The 21,388-nt window shown below is 42.2% G+C and overlaps 1 protein-coding gene across 1 annotated transcript in view; it reads right to left on the reverse strand.

The window, feature by feature from the left end:
• Window positions 1-21,388, reverse strand: part of LOC130361000 (uncharacterized) — a 166,995-nt gene that overhangs the window by 86,328 nt on the left and 59,279 nt on the right. The window contains exons 43-56 of the mRNA XM_056563557.1: window positions 16,268-16,378; window positions 15,068-15,309; window positions 14,598-14,881; window positions 13,324-13,601; window positions 12,496-13,094; window positions 11,540-12,116; window positions 11,234-11,433; window positions 10,762-11,142; window positions 5,405-5,688; window positions 5,044-5,315; window positions 4,843-4,950; window positions 1,584-1,724; window positions 1,193-1,449; window positions 1,020-1,104 (exon numbers count right to left, since the gene is read on the reverse strand). Coding sequence (XP_056419532.1) covers window positions 1,020-1,104; window positions 1,193-1,449; window positions 1,584-1,724; window positions 4,843-4,950; window positions 5,044-5,315; window positions 5,405-5,688; window positions 10,762-11,142; window positions 11,234-11,433; window positions 11,540-12,116; window positions 12,496-13,094; window positions 13,324-13,601; window positions 14,598-14,881; window positions 15,068-15,309; window positions 16,268-16,378 — 3,819 coding nt within the window. The remainder of the gene's footprint in view (window positions 1-1,019; window positions 1,105-1,192; window positions 1,450-1,583; window positions 1,725-4,842; window positions 4,951-5,043; window positions 5,316-5,404; window positions 5,689-10,761; window positions 11,143-11,233; window positions 11,434-11,539; window positions 12,117-12,495; window positions 13,095-13,323; window positions 13,602-14,597; window positions 14,882-15,067; window positions 15,310-16,267; window positions 16,379-21,388) is intronic.

Here is a 21,388-nt window from a genome sequence, read left to right on the forward strand (position 1 = left end):
AGTCTGCTTTTTGAATGGATTTATTTGGATTGCCTACCGATAAGGATTTCTCTACCTGCTAGTTGACCAAAAGCTAGCAACATGTTTTTTGAGTAGATCATTCTAATACAGTGGCTTAGCTATAGAACAACTGTTATGTCATACTTATATACAATTGTTTTTAAAGGTAAATTGTTACTGTAGTGCACAGTGAAAGTTTCATATTATATGTATGATCTTTAGTCAATATCCTTTAATTAACATTAAACTTTTCAATAGAAAGTAAAATAAAATTCAAAGTAAAAAAAAAAATGATATTCTTTGATTATATAGTAACAAAAGAGGTAGAAAATATTGCACATAAATAAATAGTACTTTCCGAGATTTTTCAAAGATTTTAAAAATATTTACCAATTGTTGTTGAAGACTTTGTGGTGCTTGTAGTTATAGCTGGTTCACCTATGTGAATAATGTTACAGTAAATATCACGACTGTAAATATCATGACTATGGAACCTAAATATTTGTTATTTCAACTAACAAAAATGGCATAACTACATATTTTGTACATTGAAAATATGTTAATTTAACTAAAGTCATTTATAAAAACAAAAGGATTAATAGCTGGTATGTGTTCTTGCACAGCTAATATTTCTCAATAAAAATTAAAAAAAGTTTATCAAGATTTTGACAATTATGCTTTTCTTCTGTCGAAAATGCAAAAATACCAAGCAGTGTAATACAAGCATTCCCAATCCTTTTCAATTTTCAAGCTAGTGGTCTATTTTAACTCTCACAGTTACTTGCTGTTAACATGACATAACTATTTTGTTATATTAGTGGATGGTCAGGAATAAATGTAAAAAAAAAAAAAAAAAAAGGAAAAGCATTATAACGTTATATAGTGTAGCTAAATGCTATAAAGAATGGCCACATTTTCTTCTGGTATAAATCACTAGCATGTGGTAACTTACTAACTAGAAACTAAGTAATAATAACTGAGTAGTCAATAGGTGATGAAAGGTAGACCATATGACTTACCAACACAGTATCCACGAATAAGAGATATATCATCTATGGCCACATCACTGAGATAGTCTTCACCTCTGATTCCTTCAATAAAAATCTGTAAACACGAAACATTTCACAATTATATTGGGATAGTTTACTAATTGGGCATAATAAAAAAAATCCTCTAAAATAGCATCACTTGCCTGGATGATGTCACTGCCTATCAAGAAAATCTCTTCAAAATGCCAAATGTCCCCTTTATTGCCCTCTAGGATGGTCACATATTCCAAACCATCTGCTCTTAAAACAGCCACCCTTAGTTCCATGTATTGTGCAGCTCCATACATGTGGTACCAGAAACGTAAGCAGTGATTTCCAGTGAAACAGTTAGCAGGACTCTCCAAAATTGCCATGTCTCCCTCATTGGAAAAACGTCCATCAATGTACAGATAGTATCCATCTAAATAAAACCAAAAATACATTTTTAATTACACGACAAAAAAATACACTTTTAAGGCCAGCTGCAATTTTGTGATGATAAAGAAATGGGAATATTTCCAAAATGACAACTACATTTGGCATAAGATTACTTACTTCCAGTTGTATGATCAAATGAAGGGCCTGTAAGACCAGATGGTGTTGAACCTTGCCAACGTATCCAGTCCATATTATCCATATTTGATTGTTTCCAATCACAGAATCCAGTATCAAAATGACAGTTTAAATCACATAAATCTATTCCAGGGGGGAAAAAACATAAAAATGTATGTTTGAGAAAGCAATAATAAACTTTTGATCGGTAGACAGACACATAGATAGATAGACAGACAGACAGACAGATAGATAATATTTTCTTATCGTTCTCTTAATAAAATATATAATATTTTATCAGTACCTGTACAATCCCAATGAAAAATAATTAAATGAACTGTCTTAAAGAGAACCTATTTTGGTATCTTTTTTGCAACCTTTTACACTGCCTAACAAAATCAAAAACTTTAAACTTGGCATAGAGCATGGACTGGTAATACTTGAGGCCAGAGGACAGCATGCATAGGTGGAATGGTGGGAGTTTTAGTAGTCAGCGGACAGAATGTATTGGTGGACTTGTGGTCTGAGCTCATAGTATCTATCAGTAGTGTTGCTCGCGAATATTCGCAATGCAAATTTTATTCGCGAATATCGCATATTTGCGAATTCGTGAATATTCGCGAATATAGCGATATATATTCGTAATTACGAATATTGTTTTTTTTTTATTTATTTTTTATTCACAGTACACATCACAGTGATCATCCCTCTCTGCTTCCAGCTTGTGTGGTGTAAAGAAGGCTCTAATACTACTGTGCGAGACTGGTGTGTGAATTTTCACATATGCGAAAATTTGCATATGCTGATGCTCGCATATGCGAATTTCCGCTTATGCTAATTTTTGTATATGCTAATTTTCGCATATGTTAATTTTCGCATGCGTGAATATTCGCGAATATATGACGAATATTCGTCCATATATTCGCGAATATTCGCGAATTCGAATATGGCCTATGCCGCTCAACACTATCTGTCAGAGAAAGGGCACAGCGTAGGCATGAATCAATCTAATTGTTCAGGTGGTGGTGTACATTCATTTGGTGACAATTCATGTCAGGGTGCAATATTGAATGTGAAAATGTTGTCATCATCTACTCCAAAATAAAGATGCTGCTGCTCCTGCCTCTTGATTAGTGTTGAGCAGCATAGGCCATATTCGAATTCGCGAATATTCGTGAATATATGGACGAATATTCGTCATATTCGCGAATATTCGCATATTCGTAACATTCTCGTTTTATTTTGGCATATGCGAATATTCGCGTGTGCGAAAATTAACATATGCGAAAATTCGCATATACAAAAATTTGCATAGGTGAAAATTTGCATATGCAAAAATTAGCATATGCACATTTTCGCATATGCGAACATTCGCACACCGGTCTCACACAGTAGTATTAGAGCCTTCTTACACCACATAAGCTGGAAGCAGAGAGGGATGATCACTGTGATGTGTACTGTGAAAAAAATAAAAATAAAAAAAAATAAAAAAAACGAATATTCGTAATTACGAATATATAGCGCTATATTCGCGAATATTCGCGAATACGCGATATTCGCGAATAAAATTCGAATTGCGAATATTCGCGAGCAACACTACTCTTGATGGGGTAGTGCTGGCAGAGAGAGTGGAGCATTGACTGGGAGCAAAGACTGGACCCCGTCTGGCGTGAGTTTTGTGTTGGAAAGCCATGGCAAGCTGACTGCATAGCTTTTCCCAGTAAAACCCCAATTTAGCCTTTTTGTGGAAGGTGAAAAAAAATTTGGTTTTAATCCAAGATTCTAAGAGTGTGGCTATTCAGCACTCATCTCTTTCCTTCATGTTTGCAATATGCCTGTCACTGAGAAAGCATGGTCCTGACTTGTTCCCTCTCTGTCTCATACTGCCAAGATTTGTCATCATCTTCTTCTTTGTCGTCATCAGCATCCCCTTAAGTAAGTTTTTCATCCTCTATCATTTCAACAGATTATATCTCCAAATCCTCCTCAGGTCCCACTTCCTCAACCTCCTCATCTAAGTCCTCTTCAAGAAGAACAGCTGTAATCCAGATGCTGAAAAATTTTTGTGCCTCTATAAAAGGCCTAACATGCTGCCAATCCCTCAGTTTAAAGTCCCACTGGCTCGAAAAATCTGTGTGTCTGCTGTATTAGGATGTCTGTCACCTCTTTACGCTGCTGGTACAGGCAGTCTAACATGTGTAATGTTGAGTTCCATATTGGAATATCCCAAATGAGACAGTGTTGAGGAAGACCAATGTGGCACTGTAGGTCAAGAAGGGAATGTTTAAAAGCATAAGAACAGCTACACCGAACATTTACTTTCCTGAACATAGCACATGACTGAAAGCGCCATCATTTCTCAAGAAACATTTGATGACATGATTTAGCATGTGTGCCATACAGGGAAAGTGTGTCTTTCCACCTAGATGCAGCACGTTTATAATATTTGTGCCGTTATCGATGACCAGGTTTCCCAACGTCAGATTACTGGTAGAGAGTCAGTATGAAACTTTCTGTTGCAGACATGGCAGCAACATTTCCGCTGTGTGACTTTTCCCCCCAATGTTAGCAGATGCAATACAGCATGACAGTGCTTGACGTTGCACCAATAAAAATAGGGGGGGAGGAGAGTAAGCTATGCTCTTCCATGTAAGGGGATGCAAGATGGAGGAGGACCTAAATGAGGAGGAGGATAAGTGACGTTAAACCAGATTGGGCAAAAGTGAAGGTCTCACAACTATTTCCTGGCCTCCTTGTGGTAGATCATTATCCTGTAAGATGTTGACCCAGTGGACTGTAAAAGACATGTAATAGCCCTGGCCATGGCTACTATTCCAAGTATTTACCATGGCATGCATTGTGCTGCACACCAACAACTGCATGCAGTGGCCCATCCTCAATGTCACATGATCATGCAAAATAATGGCGACTGAGTATGCGCCACCTGGGCTGGGCACACCCCATTAGTTTGCATCAAAGTTATAGAGACAACAAAATGGTACAGTGGTGAATATGTCCTGCTCCTCTAGCCCGTCAGTTATCTATTTGGGAATCTATGTCATACAGGCAACAGCGATAGCCCAGTCACTCTGTTGTTGTGCACCTTAATTCACATGAGCCAAGCAAGGCAATGTTCAAAATTTCAGCAAGCAACTATTACCCCAAATTTCTGAGCAGGACTTGGTTCACAAGGATAAGCTCGCTCATCTTTATTTATAGCCTTTATTTTTTCACACAACTATTAAGCAGGAAAACTATTTACCTGGTGTAGGTGTCACAGTTGAAATTGTTGTGTCAACTACACAGGCGGTGGTAGTTGAAGGAGTTACTGTAGTTGTGGTACTAAATGGAGTTGTGCTGGATACCACTTCTAAAAAAACAAAAACATGTTTATTACTTTACACAATACAGTGAAATAAATAATGCATTATGATAAAAATAAAATCTTTCTTTTTTTTCTTACCACAAACAGTATCTTTTCTCCAGTCACCAAGAGATACCCCCATGGATTCACATGCTGCAGCATAAGATTCTAGTGAGCTACAGAGATAATCATCTTTTCCACCTGTCGCACATTGGTCATATACACAACTCTCAAAGTATTGATATGGAGGTATGAGAGCATGACATTGTGCAAAGGGGCCATTGAGGAGCTTTAGTATTTCACACTTATCCTCAGCTTCTTGTTGTATGTTGGGAAGGCATGTAGATGGTGGAGGAGGACTGGGGTCACACCTACAGACATAAAGATATTGCACTTAGCATTAGATCTTACAATTCATAGAGGAAAGGACAGGCAGATGCATAGGAAAAAAAACACTCACGGCCATCCATCATCTGGTTCTCTCCAGCTGTTTCCAAATTCATTGACATCAGTTACAATGTTGCCCTCGGGTGTCATGAAGTCATCAAGGCGGTTATCGTTGTAAGTACCACACAACCCACACAACAAATCTTTATATTTCTCATCCACTATAACAAGTAGCTCATGATCTCCATTGAATTTAATTTGGAGGCCAAAGTTGGTATTAACTACAACATACTGGCCACTTTTTATGATGCTTATGTCAGACACTTGTGTAGGAAGAGTAACCAAAACATTGTTAACCTGTAAAGCAAATAAACATAAAGGGAGAATGTATAATTAATATATAAAAAGTTTAATAAATCTTATGCCAGTGTCACTTTTGATCTCTGATGGACGTGTTTTAAATGGTTATGAGATTAAATCTATGTTGCAACAAGCAAGTTTACACTCTGCTCTATTTGTCCTGGGGACGAATTTCACTTTATCACTATTCATAAGATCTTATTAAAGGAGAAATGCAGTATAAAACATTTATGTCCCCCTGTGCCCAGGCTGCAAAAACAAACAAAACAAAGTTTAAAGGGGTACTCAAGCGCTAAGACATCTTATCCCCTATCCAAAGGATAAGGGATAAGATGCCGGATCACGGGGGTCCCACCGCTGGGGACCCCGTGATCTTCCACGCCGCACCCCATTAGAATCAGCTGTCACGCCCCCTCCATAGGCTTGCATTTAGGGGGCAGAGCGTGAAGTCAATCAGGGGCGGAGCTATGACTTCACTATGCTCCGTCCCCATGATCGCTAGTAATCAGACCCGGAGCGAGCATGCTCCGGGGGCTGATTCTAGCGGGGTGCGGCGTGGAAGATCACGGGGGTCCCCAGCGGTGGGACCCCCGCGATCAGGCATCCTATCACCTATCCTTTGGATAGGGAACAAGATGTATTAGTGCCGGAATACCCCTTTAACTCACCTTCCTACGTTCCCCCCGTTGCTCCGGTATCGGGTCCCGTTCCTCAGCTGCTGCTGGGCTCCATGCATCTGTCATGTAAGGTGCCGACCTGAGCTCTAAGAAAGAAAATGGCTCCTGAAAATCTTATCACTAGGGGTGACACTAACCTGTCCTGCAATAGCATCAGCTTGTCCATTAGTCATGGACAAGACATGAATTATGGGCAAGGCTGCATGATAAAACACACCAATCACCTCCCCCCACCACAAGGGAGGGTCACGCACCTTTCCCCTGAGAGGATTTCTAACACTGTGAGCTAATGAAAAGATGGATTTAAAAAAAAATTAAATACAGGTAATAGAGGCATAAAAATTGGATGCACAGTGGGGAAAAAAAGTATTAAGACAGCCACCAATTGTGCAAGTTCTCCCACTTAAAAAGATGAGAGAGGCTTTCAATTTTCACCATAGGTATACCCCAACTATGAGAGACATAATAAGAAAACAATAAATAAAATCACATTGTCTAATTTTTAAAGAAATTATTTGCAAATTATGGTGGAAAATAAGTATTTGGTCACCTACAAACAAGCCAGATTTCTGTCTCTCACAGACCTGCAACTTCTTCTTTAAGAGTCTCCTCTGTCATTTACTTGTTACCTGTATTAATGGCACCTGTTTTAACTTGTTATAAGTATAAAAGATACCTCTCCACAACCTCAAAAAGTCACACTCCAAACTCTTTTATGGCCAAGACCACAGAGCTGTTGAAGGACACCAGAAACAAAATAGTAGACCTGCACCAGGCTGGGAAGACTGATTTTGCAATAGGCAAGTAGCTTGGTGTGAATAAATGAACTGTAGGAACAATTATTAGAAAATGGAAGACAGAAAAGACCACTGATAATCTCCCTCAATCTGGGGATCCATGCAAGATCTCACCCCATGGTGTCAGAATGATCACAAGAAGGGTGAGCAAAAATCCCAGAACAACATGGGGAGGACCTAGTAAATGACCTGCAGAGAGCTGGGACCAAAATAACAAAGGCTACCATCAGTAATACACTATGCTGCCAGGGACTCAAATCATGCCGTGCCAGATATGTCTCCCTGCTTAAGCCAGTACATGGCCGGGACCATATGAAGTATTCTAAAGCGCAATTGGATGATCCAGAAGTATTGGGAAAATGGTCAGATTAAACATAAGTAGAATATTTTGGTAAAAACTCGACTTGTCATGTTTGGAAAAGATATAATGAAGACTGTATCCGAAGAACACCATACCTACTGTGAAGCATGGGGGTGGAAACATCATGCTTTGAGGCTGTTCTTCTGCTAAGGGACCAGGGCGACTGATCCGTGTAAAGGAAATAATGAATGGGGCCATGTATCGAGTGATTTTGAATGAAAACCTCCTTCTATCAGCAAGGGCTGTCACGATTCGGCTGGCAGGAGGTGGATCCTCTGTGCCAGAGAGGGATTGGCGTGGACCGTGCTAGTGGACCGGTTCTAAGTTACTACTGGTATTCACCAGAGCCCGCCGCAAAGCGGGATGGTCTTGCAGCGGCGGTAGTAACCAGGTCGTATCCACTAGCAACGGCTCAACCTCTCTGACTGCTGAAGATAGGCGCGGTACAAGGGAGTAGACAAGAGCAAGGTCGGACGTAGCAGAAGGTCGGGGCAGGCAGCAAGGATCGTAGTCAGGGGCAACGGCAGGAGGTCTGGAACACAGGCTAGGAACACACAAGGAAACGCTTTCACTGGCACGATGGCAACAAGATCCGGCGAGGGAGAGCAGGGGAAGTGAGGTATACATAGGGAGTGCACAGGTGAACACACTAATTAGAACAACTGCGCCAATCAGGGGCGCAGTGGCCCTTTAAATCGCAGAGACCCGGCGCGCGCGCGCCCTAGGGAGCGGGGCCGCGCGCGCCGGGACAGGACCGACGGAGAGCGAGTCAGGTACGGGAGCCGGGGTGCGCATCGCGAGCGGGCGCCACCCGCATCGCGAATCGCATCCCGGCTGGAGGCGGTATCGCAGCGCACCCGGTCAGTGGATCTGACCAGGGCGCTGCAGTAGCGAGGATGTTGCGAGCGCTCCGGGGAGGAGCGGGGACCCGGAGCGCTCGGCGTAACAAGGGCATTGAAGATGGAACGTGGCTGGATCTTTCAGCATGATCCCAAACACACTGCCTGTGCAACGAAGGAGTAACTTTGTAAGAAGCATTTCAAGGTCCTGGCCTAGCCAGTCTCCAGATATCAGCCCCATAGAAAACTTTTGGAGGGAGTTGAGAGTCTGTGTTGCCCAGCGACAGCCCCAAAACATCACTGCTCTAGAGGAGATCTACATGGAGGAATGGGCCAAAATACCAGCAACAATGTGTGAAAACCTTGTGAATACTTACAAAAAAACGTTCGACCTCTGTCATTGCCAACAAAGGGTATATAAGAAAAGTTTTGAGATGAACTTTTGTTACTTATTTTCCACCATAATTTGTTAATAAATTCTTTAATAATCATACAATGTGATTTTATGGATTATTTTTTCTCATTATGTCTCTCCTAGTTGTGGTATACCTCTGATGAAAATTACAGGCCTCTCTTCTTTTTAAGTGGGAGAACTTGCACAATTGGTGTCTAACAAAATACTTTTTTGCCCCACTGTACAAGGTCAAGAATAGGTACTGAGTAACATATTTACATATTTTTTGTGGGATCTGACAGAATATGCTCTTGGAAAATTAGGTTGAAGTGAGAAACATTTCAAATCTTTAAAAGATATAATATTACTGATTTCTAAATCACACAACTACAATTCCTGTGTCTATAGATGGCTAACTTTGCACAGCAAACTACTGCCAGTTCACAACACATATTCTCAACTAATATTGGTTAGTTGGATATTGGTGAAAGTCATGGTAATTTTTAAGTAATATATAGATTTCAAGTGTGAATGAAGGTTAAATGGGCACTGCCGGATACAAAAAACTTTTGATATCTTGTAAAGCATGCAAAACCAATAGGTTTTGCAATTGCTTTCATTAGAACATTTTCAGTATTTCATACTGAAAAAGCAAGTCAAACAACTGCCCCCCTTGCCTGCTTGGACACATACTAGTCCTGCTGTGTCCATGCGTCATCACCTATGTAATGGACACACTTCCTTGATTGACAGCTGTGAGCGCAGGGATCACAGCTGGAGGAAAAATCCTTCCACTGTCAGCTTGTGTCCCGCTACTGTCAGTGAGGACAAGCTGGGAGTTGTAGTTTTGCTAATGCTAGGGGAGATGTGAGCAGACAGCATACTGAGGGAGGGGGCGGAGACCTGCACAGTGAGGCCATGCCCCCTCCCTTTGGGAGGAATTCAGACTACTGAGCTAAATTAAAAGTGTAATAAAAAAATAAATAAAGATGCTAGACACATAAAAATTAGTTGTACATGGTCAGGATTAGGTACTGAGTTATATATTTAAAAAAAATTGTTGGATCTGACTGGCACGCTTTAAGTTTGCTTTTAAATGATAAAAAAGATCATTTTACAAATAGGCTATGTTCACACAGTGCAAAATAAAAGCAAAAATGCAACCGTAAAAAAGGAATCAAATACATACTTATTTTAATTCTAATAATGTGCAACATGAAAGTCTAAGAAAAGGTCAATGTCATTGTACACATTTTTTTTTAAAAGCTTTCCTAACTTCAATGTTGAAATTCCACCAATTTTTGTAAAAACGATGGGCACTGACAGACACTTTTCCTTAAACATTGTGTACGTTATTAAATAAAAAATATGGACATATTTTGTTCCTATTTTACGTCCGTATTTTGCTATTTATTTTGAACTGTGTGAACATATCCCTAGGCTGTGCGCACTGACCAACACTTTTTCATAGACATTTTAATTGTGTACGTTATTAGTTTAAAAATATGGACACTTTTTATATCTATTTTACAGCCATATTTTTTACAGACTTTTACCATGTGTGAATCAAACCTAAGAATTCATTGTTTACACTAACTATTCTATAATATGGTTTAAAAAATATTGTCTATTTCACTTTATGAAAACAACTAAAACATAAGAAGATTTCTAAAAATGACAAAAATATGTAAGAACATTATTGGGATAATAAATTCTATTCGGAAGGTATACTTAATGCAGAGGGCTAAAGTAAGCAATGGAGAGCAGAACCGTTAAGACTTTTTCCGATCCATGTTCAACCTCTTCAAAAAAGCAATAGCTTCAGTTTGCAATAAAAGTATTTTTTTTTATCACATATTATAAGTTGTTTTAATGGGTAAACATTTTCAAATATATATTTACAATGTTAGTATATATGTGTTTCTTTGAATTACTAAGCATCCTATTAAACTACAACAATAACAGGTGTACATTCTGGGTAAACTGAAATAGTAGGACTTACATGCACAATATTGTTCTTCTCTATTCGGATATGCACACCGTCTACAGTCACAGCAACAGAATTAATGGCGGTCCAGCTTGGGTTACCTCTGTGCTCATTGCGTGTGGTGACGCTAAAACTGTGTGAGGTATTGGCACAGGTCTCTGACACAGTGTAGTTACAAGATCCTTGGAAATGATGGAGTGTCCCATCAAAAGTGTTATAATGGGGGTCACCGTAAATGTGGCAAATGACTGTCTTCAGTGGATAGCAGCCCAGCAATCCATTTTGCACCTTACAGATTTCATCTTGCGGACAAGACATAGGTGAACAAGACACTATATTGTTTTCCTGACACTGACATTTTCTCTCACAGTTTTCTTCAATAAATTCATCCCCTCTCTAAAAAATAAAATAAAAAATGGCACATACTTTTAGCAACAGACAACAAGTTGCAAAAAAGCAAAAAGAAAAAATTACACAGGGCACTTACATTGTAATATTGGTCATTGTACCAGCAACCACATTGTGATTGAGAAATGCAAGCCCCTGCACTGAGGACATAACCGTCATTACATTTGCATCCTTCCACACATGGAGAGCTACATTTCTCTGGAGCGTGTGGATCCAAGCAGGTGGCCGGACATGCAGTCATGCATTCATTATAATGGCTATTATTTGGACAGGGTGGAACTCCTGGTAATTCAAATATATAAAAGTTGATACAATTAAAACATATTTCAAGCACAGGAAAGCCAAAGTTTACAATTTTAGTCCAGTTTGTACTGGCAATACATACCACAAGATGTATTGTATCTCCAGTTTGGAATGGTGACTCCTTGTTGTTGACAGGAATCAGCATATGCTTCTAAAGCAGTGCACAAAATATTTCTGTCTCCATCTAAAGCGCACAGATCGTACACACAGCTTTCAAAGAAGTTGCTAGGATCTACCACAGAGTGACATATACCAAACAGACCATCTTTGCTTGTTAGTAAACCACAGAATGTATCACTTTCATACAGATTTTCCTTCTCTGGAGGACACGTAGGGGGTGGTGGTTGAGTTGGTTCCAATGCACAATCTGGATCATCTCTGTCATAGACTAGCCAACTATTCCCTAATTCATTAGAATTTTGGGCCAATTGCCCATTTGGCATCTGGAAGTCATCCGGTCTTTTATTGTTGAAGTTACCACACATACCACAAACTTCACTGGCAAATGTGTTGGGTAATTTCACTTCCACAGAATGATCAGTGTCATAAGAGACTTTAAGTTTGAAATCGGTGTCTAGAACTACATATCGTCCACTTATAGCCACTTTCACAGCACCTCCATTCAAAGTTACTGGAAGAGTCGTCCAAATATTATTGACCTGTAATGACATTTAAAAATGGGTCACGTGTTCAGTACAAATCAGTTATGTACCAAGCAAAACCATATTGTATTCAAAGTGTCATGTTCACTTAAAAAAAGTTTGTACAGACATGTGAAGAATTTTGATTGGTCTGGGTCCAAGTGTTTACGTGGTTGCAAGTGGGGAGAAGTGTAGGCTAAGTATATCTCTCCCTTTCTCACTGCCTACTGTAGGCAACAGACTCTATAGTAAGTCTATGGAACCTGTCTTAGGAAGCAAGCAGTGAGACTAAAAGAGTAGCGCTTAGCTGACCTCGAATTATCAAAATGTTTGGAATGTAATAAGTTTAGTTTTTTTGATTTAGAGTGAAACTTTATAATAAATATAGATGTCTTACCAAAATACGAGATTTTTCTCTTCTTACAATATGAATTCTGTAACCATAAACTTCCACAAGCACTCTTTGCACATAAGAAACAGATGGATTCCCCCTATGTTCATTCTTGGCTTCCACATTAAAGTATGGAAGTGATGAGGAGTTGGTGCATAATTTAGACAAAGTATATGTGCAAAGACCCATAAAGTGGTGAGCCTGCTTGTCAAATGTATCGTAGTGGGGATCATTGTGCACCCGGCAAACCCCATATGAGTAGTAAACACAGTTAGGAATTTGGTTTGTCACTGCACAGTACTGGTTATCTGGACATTTGTTACTCTGACACACTAAACTGCTTCCAGGGGAAGGACATCTGCATTTTGTGGTGCAAGTGTCATCTTTCCAAAATTCAGATCCTACAGGATAATGGCTATCATTGTCCCAACATCCACACTGGAGACTGGCTACACATTTGTTATTGTACAATACATAGCCAGGATCACATATACATGACTCTGTGCATGGAAGATTGCATTTAGATGGAGATAGTTGATTCACACATGTTGCTGGGCAGGCTGTCCCACACTGTTCATAATGGCTGTTTGATGGACACTTGAGAGCTGAAACACAAATGTAGCAATGTAAGTACACAAATAGCGTAAAATGGTATGCACAATACCTAAATATTGCATTTCAATAAGGCAACAGTGGCTATACTAATACTACAAAGGTGCTTTTAACGTTTATCATATGTATACTGCCTTTCTGTAATATTTTGTTTTCAAAGAAAGTGAATCAATGAGAATTGGATCCAAAAGAGCATTTAGCTATTGTTTATATTGTGCTTACGGCAAAAAGTGTCATTTCTCCATGGATGTACTACGGCTCCATTAGACTGACAGGACTGTGCATAGGACTGAAGATTGTCACACAGGGAACCAGGATCCAGATTCAATTCACATAGGTCATATAGACAATTATTGAAGTAGATTTGTGGGTCTACAACACCATGACAATCTCTAAATGGACCATTCTTGTCGGTAATGATTCCACAGAAGCTATTGCTGGCAATTGTCACTTTCTCATCGTCGGTACAGACAGGCTGAGTGGGTGGACCTGAAGAACAACTAATAGAAAAATTGTTAAATTAATAATGGGTACATTTTAAAATATATAGAACTGTTTAGAACTGTGCACACAGAATATCATTTCATTAAAATTTTAATTATTAACCCCTTAAGGACTCATTGTGCGACAAAATTGAAAAAAAGAATGCAATTTTGTAAGTTTTGGGGTCTTCCTTTTCTATGCAGTGCATTTTTCGGTAAAAATCCACTCTTTATTCTGTAGGTCCATACGATTAAAATGATACCCTACTTATATCAGTTTAATTTTGTCTTACTTCTGGAAATCATAACTACATGCACAAAAATGTATACATTCAAAAATGTCCTCTTCTGACCCCTATAACTTTTTTATTTTGCTGCATACAGGGATGTATGAGGGCTCATTTTATGTGCTGTGATCTGAAGTTTTTATTTGTTCCATTTTTGTTTTGATTGGACTTTTTGATCACTTTTTATTCATTTTTTTATGATATAAAAAGTGACCAAAAATATGCTATTTTGGAGTTTGAAATTTTTATTGTGTGTACGCCTTTGACCGTGAGGTTTAATTAATTATATAATTTTATAGTTCGGACATTTACGCAATCAGCAATACCACATATGTTTATATTTATTTTTATTTGCACCAGGTTTTTTTTAAATGGGAAAGGGGGAGGGGTGATTCAGACTTTTATTAGGGAAGGGGTTAAATCATATTTATTAACTTTTTTTTAAAACTTTTTCTTTTGCAATGTTATAGCCCCCATAGGGGACTATAATATGCAATACACTGATTGCCAGCATTGATCAGTGCTATTCCATAGCATAGCATTGGTCCGTGCATTCGGCACTCGATTGCTCCTGTCTGGATCTCAGGCACGGAGCAGTCATTCGGGATCGGACAGCAAGGAGACAGTTAGGGACCCTGCTCTAGTCTGTACAGCTGATCGGGACACCTTAGTTTCACCGCAGTGGTCCCGATCAGCCCGAATGTTCTGTAAAACAAAAGTGACTTACCTGGTGTCATTGTCAACTTGCCAACTGTTACCAAGGCTGTTGGAGTCTGGCTCTAATTCTCCATCTGGGTTTAAGAAGTCATCCGTCTGATTCCCATTGAAATTACCACAGAGTCCGCACACCTTATTCACATATTCACTGGGAATAGTCACCACCACTCTATGGTTTCCATCAAATTTTACATTAAGGCCAAAAGCTGTTGTGACCACAACATCATGTCCACTCAGGAATATATTAATACCTGGTGCTAGAGCTTTTGGTAAGGTGACAATGTTTCCATCTACCTGTATTCACAAAAATAAGAAAAGAGTAGAATAAAAGGTTGATGGTTGATCTAAGATCATTTATTTTAATCTCTTAAAACCATTTATAAGAGATAAGATTAATGTTATGTGACTTTATTTCAGGTACGAAATCTCAATATTATGCTTTATACCTTACTTCTTAATGTGGAAAACCTTGAATCTTACCTTGACTATTCTGTTCTGCTCCAGTGTGATCCTATATCCATGCACATCCACAGTCACATACTTGACATAGGACACTCTAGTATTTCCTCTTCTGTGCTCATTTGTTGCTTCCACATTGAAGTCAGTCAGATGACCATCATGTTCACATAATTTTGATAGGGTGTATGTGCAGATCCCCATAAAATGGTGAACGTTGTTGTCAAATGTGTAATAATGGGGATCCCCATTGACCTCACATATTCCTTTAAAAAAAATAGCATACATCTTGTGATGACTGTGTTTACTACTACTTTTTAACAGATTGTTATTTTACTTAAAATAATAATAATAATAATTATTATTATATATATATATATATATATATATTAAGAAAAAAAAGGAAAGAATTTCAAACCATCAATTTAGGTGGCATCACATACTTTACTTTTCAAAACTTCATCTTTGTAAAAGAATCTATGCTTAAAGAGTTACTGCCTTTTAAAATAACTTTTTACATGCTGCACAAACATGTCAAAATCTGTAGGACTTCCACAAAATCCATAGATTAAATGCCATATTTTTGTGCAAGTCTCGGGCTTGGGGCATGGAGCCAAAAAGTAAGCAAATATCCTGCTGCGCAAGCCATTACTAGAGTTGCACTTTTAAGTATTTATTTTTCCTATGGGCAAAGTATGTGCAGAAAGTGTTTTTGTCTTAAAGTTTTGTCTTATGAAAGAATAAATAATAGATAAAATGGGGGTCACATAAACATAACTTATAAGTATTTTATCCTATACTATCAGAACATGAACAGATAAGCTCAGTGACTGAAGTTCTGCAATCTTAGTACAGTAGGAAACATGAGGAAAAGAGAATATCAAAATCCATTGGGCTTTCTTATGTGGTGAACACAAACTAAGCAATATGAATAATTTATAAGACATAAGATAAGCAATACAGCTCAATATATAAGAGTTTTTCTTTAATGAAGAATCCTCCTATAGAGAAGCATGGTGGTCATAATCAGCCTGATCAGCAATAAACTGGTTTTCAGGGGTGATCTTAGTAGTTTGCCCTTCATTTCCTGTCTCTGCTTACTGAACATTTTTTTGTAAAATGCACACGAGAAGAAATAAGACTAGACATTAGTTAATACATATTACTAAGTTAAAAAAAAAAAAAACATTTCCAATTTTTTTGTCTAATGTTTATTTGCTGTACCTGGTGGCAGTGGCAATGGTTCAGTGGTAGTTTTTGGAGTAGTTGTTGCTGTTGTCGTGGTGATGGTAGTCCTGGTAGTAGTAGGAGTAGTAGGGCTTGTGGTTGTAGTATCTGTTGGCCATAATAAAAATAAAGTAAATTGTTTGGTAAATAATGTATTAAAAAATAAACTCTATGATTAGCCTACATTGATTGTATTAATATTTACTTGCATAGATGTTTGCATTGTTGTGAACTCATAGGAAAACTAAATCATTTTTACATTTAACCTATATCATTTCAATCTCATTTTATCATATTTAGAGATGAGCGAATTTTTGAAAAATTCGATTCGCCCTATTGGCCAAAAATGACTGAATGGAGTTCGCGGCCTGGAGTTCGCGGCTGCAAGAGCAGACCATATAGTGGCTGAGTGACACAGCCTGGAGTTGGCGGCAGCATGAGGAGACCATATAGTGGTTGAATGACACAGCCTGGAGGTGGCGGCATCATGAGGAGACCAAATAGTGGCTGAATGACCTAGCATGGAGGTGGCAACAGCCTGATGAGACCATAGGGCCTCATCATTGAAAAGATTAAAGATATTTTTTAACATTTAAATTGAAGATTTCAAATAGATGAACCTAATAAGTTATTTTTTTTTATGTGCCAGCAGCATGAGGAGACCACATGGAGGTACAGTGACACAGCCTTGAGGTGGCGGAAGCATGAGGATAAAATATAGTGAATTAATTACATAGCCTGGAGTTGTCGGCAGCATGAGGAGACCATATAGTGGCTGAATCACACAGCCTGGAGGTGGCAGCAGCATGAGGAGAACATATGGTTGCAGAATGAGACAGCTTGGAGCTGGCATCAGCATGAGGAGAACATATGGTGGCAGTATGAGACAGCCTGGAGGTGGCATCAGCAGCATCAAGATCCTGAAAGGGACCCGGTGACATAGTGGGGAGGTGGGTGGCAATACCAGTACCGGTACCCGTTGGTGAAAAAAGGAGAACTTGTCATCAGATGTGTGGCATCAGGCGGGTGGTAGGATCAGAATAGTAGCTGAGGCAGGAAGGCAGAAGGAAAGGGTCTCTTTTGTAAAAGTGTTATGCATTCCGTAAAACCTCACTTTTAACAATATTCTTAGGATAAAATATATGTACCCAAATTTTTTTTTAAATCAAAGAAAAGGAAAGGTGTGCAAAAAAACACCATGTGCCACCTACACCACCAAGTATTGATGTGATGCAAAGACCTCTAAAAGGTGGAAGGGAACAACATATGGTTCATTGTAACCGGTGGGGGTCAAAACTTCCTCATTAAGGCCCTACTCTGGCATTATTAATTCCCTTCTTGGCAAGTGCTACTCGCCCTAAAAAGGGTGGCCCCACACAGGAACCTCTCCCTATTTCCACCTAAAAACCCTATGAAATGGCAGTGTTTGTGTCACGATTCGGCTTCCAGGTAGTGGATCCTCTGTGTCAGCGAGGGATTGGCGTGGACCGTGCTAGTGGACCGGTTCTAAGAGGCTACTGGTTTTCACCAGAGCCCGCCGCAAAGCGGGATGGTCTTGCTGCGGCAGTAGCAACCAGGTCGTATCCACTAGCAACGGCTCTACCTCGCTGACTGCTGAGAAGGCGTGGGACAGAAGGACTAGGCAGAGGCAAGGTCAGACGTAGCAGAAGGTCGGGGGCAGGCGGCAAGGTTCGTAGTCAGGATGGGTAGCAGAAGTTCAGGTACACAGGCTTTGGACACACTAAACGCTTTCACTGGCACAAGGCAACAAGATCCGGCAAGGGAGTGCATGGGAGGAGGTCAGATAAAGGCAGGGAGCAGATGGAAGCCAATTAAGCTAATTGGGCCAGGCACCAATCATTGGTGCACTGGCCCTTTAAGTCTCAGAGAGCTGGCGCGCGCGCGCCCTAGAGAGCGGAGCCGCGCGCGCCAGCACATGACAGCAGGGGACCGGGACGGGTAAGTGACCTGGGATGCGATTCGCGAGCGGGCGCGTCCCGCTGTGCGAATCGCATCCCCAACGGCCATGACAGTGCAGCGCTCCCGGTCAGCGGGACTGACCGGGGCGCTGCAGGGAGAAAGACGCCGTGAGCGCTCCGGGGAGGAGCGGGGACCCGGAGCGCTAGGCGTAACAGTACCCCCCCCCTTAGGTCTCCCCTTCTCTTTGTCCGGTAACTGCCTCCCCTGGGATGAGGACACCGGGAAAGAATGGAGGGTTTCCTCAACGGCAGGCAGTACAGCAGGAGTGGGGATGGGGAGGGAGGGCAGAGGGCGAGGCCTGGCACGGGGCAGTATGACACCAGGACGGGGGCCATGGGGAGGCACAGAGGCTTGCCTGACGGGACTGGGAGGGGGGGAGAGGCACTTCCTGTGGCAGGCAGAGTCCCAGTTCCTGATCTCCCCGGTGGTCCAATCAATGGTGGGGGAATGAAGCCGGAGCCAAGGCAGACCGAGGAGGACCTCAGAGGTACAGTTGGGGAGAATGAAGAACTCAATCCTCTCAAGGTGGGGTCCAATAGACATGAGGAGGGGCTCTGTGCGGTAACGCACGGTGCAGTCCAATCTGGCTCCGTTGACCGCGGAAATGTAGAGCGGCTTGACGAGACGGGTCACCGGGATGCTGAATTTATTAACAAACGACTCCAAAATAAAATTTCCAGAGGCACCGGAGTCCAAGCAGGCCACGGCTGAGAGGGAGGAGTTGGCTGAAGAAGAAATCCGCACGGGTACCGTGAGACGTGGAGGAGCAGACTTGGAACCAAGAGACGCCACACCCACGTGAGCTGGGTGCGTGCGTGCGTTTCCCAGGCGTGGAGGACGGATAGGGCAATCCACCAAGAAATGCTCGGTACTGGCACAGTAAAGACAGAGATTTTCTTCTCTACGGCGATTCCTCTCTTCCTGGGTCAGGCGAGACCGATCCACTTGCATGGCCTCCTCGGCGGGAGGCCCAGGCGAAGACTGCAAAGGATGCTGTGGGAGAGGTGCCCAGAGATCTAAGTCTTTTTCCTGGCGGAGCTCTTGGTGTCGCTCAGAAAAACGCATGTCAATGCGGGTAGCCAAATGGATGAGTTCTTGGAGGTTGGCAGGAATCTCTCGTGCGGCCAGCACATCCTTGATGCGACTGGATAGGCCTTTTTTAAAGGTCGCGCAGAGAGCCTCATTATTCCAGGATAGTTCAGAAGCAAAAGTACGGAATTGTATGGCGTACTCGCCAACGGAAGAATTACCCTGGACCAGGTTCAACAGGGCAGTCTCGGCAGAAGAAGCTCGGGCTGGCTCCTCGAAGACACTCCGGAGTTCAGCGAAGAAGGCCTGGACTGTGGCTGTGGCAGGATCATTGCGGTCCCAGAGCGGTGTGGCCCAAGACAAGGCCTTTCCTGAAAGAAGGCTTACTACGAACGCCACCTTAGACCGTTCTGAAGGAAACAAGTCCGACAACATCTCCATATGCAGGGAACACTGAGACAAAAATCCACGGCAGAGTTTAGAGTCCCCATCAAATTTGTCCGGCAGGGACAAGCGGAGGTTAGGAGCGGCCACTCGCTGCGGAGGAGGTGCAGGAGCTGGCGGAGGAGATGGTTGCTGCTGTAGCAGAGGCAGAAGTTGCTGTAACATGGCGGTCAACTGCGACAGCTGCTGTCCTTGTTGGGCAATCTGCTGCGATTGCTGAGCGACCACCGTGGGAAGATCAGCGAGACTTGGCAGCGGCACCTCAGCGGGATCCATGGCCGGATCTACTGTCACGATTCGGCTTCCAGGTAGTGGATCCTCTGTGTCAGCGAGGGATTGGCGTGGACCGTGCTAGTGGACCGGTTCTAAGAGGCTACTGGTTTTCACCAGAGCCCGCCGCAAAGCGGGATGGTCTTGCTGCGGCAGTAGCAACCAGGTCGTATCCACTAGCAACGGCTCTACCTCGCTGACTGCTGAGAAGGCGTGGGACAGAAGGACTAGGCAGAGGCAAGGTCAGACGTAGCAGAAGGTCGGGGGCAGGTGGCAAGGTTCGTAGTCAGGATGGGTAGCAGAAGTTCAGGTACACAGGCTTTGGACACACTAAACGCTTTCACTGGCACAAGGCAACAAGATCCGGCAAGGGAGTGCATGGGAGGAGGTCAGATAAAGGCAGGGAGCAGATGGAAGCCAATTAAGCTAATTGGGCCAGGCACCAATCATTGGTGCACTGGCCCTTTAAGTCTCAGAGAGCTGGCGCGCGCGCGCCCTAGAGAGCGGAGCCGCGCGCGCCAGCACATGACAGCAGGGGACCGGGACGGGTAAGTGACCTGGGATGCGATTCGCGAGCGGGCGCGTCCCGCTGTGCGAATCGCATCCCCAACGGCCATGACAGTGCAGCGCTCCCGGTCAGCGGGACTGACCGGGGCGCTGCAGGGAGAAAGACGCCGTGAGCGCTCCGGGGAGGAGCGGGGACCCGGAGCGCTAGGCGTAACAGTTTGTAGGTGGAAATAGGGAGTGGTAGGTGGAAATAGGGAGTGGAAATAGGGAGTGGCTCGCTCTTTTGCGCGTGAAGAAAACCACCTCTCAGTGGCTGTAGACTCAGGCTGCTGCTGATGGAGCTGGTACTGCTCCTGCCACCCCACCCCTCCCCAGCAGCCATGGGAGTGAAAGGTGAGCGCAGAGGGCCTCCCGAGTCCCGAGGACGATGGCAAAGATCGGCCAACTGACTATGTAGGACGTCTCTGTAGTAGGTCAGTTTGTCCTCCCTCTCAGTGGGTTTAAAAAAGGCCCCCATTTTGCGCCAGTAGCAAGGGTCCAAAGTGGAGAGCCAGAAGTCATCCCACTGCCGAATGGTGACAATTCGACGGTCACTAAGCAAGCAAGTGAGCATGCATCGTACCATTTGTGCAGGTGACTCGGAGGGACTCCCTGCCTCCATCTCCACTGCATACTGACACGGTGTGTCTTGGTCCTATGTCTCGCCATTCTCATATCCCTCTACCTCCTCTGGCTGCTCCTGCTCCTCCTCTGCTGTCAGATGACTAGAAAAAGTACACATCTCGCAAAACCTAAACTTTGCTCCACTGTGCACCTCCCCCTCCTCCTACGTGTTGTAGTAAATGAAGCTGTGGAATGAAGTTGTTCATCCCGTAATCCAGGCAACTG

Source organism: Hyla sarda, chromosome 3 (genome assembly GCF_029499605.1).
Source record: "Hyla sarda isolate aHylSar1 chromosome 3, aHylSar1.hap1, whole genome shotgun sequence".
NCBI classification, from domain to species: domain Eukaryota; kingdom Metazoa; phylum Chordata; class Amphibia; order Anura; family Hylidae; genus Hyla; species Hyla sarda.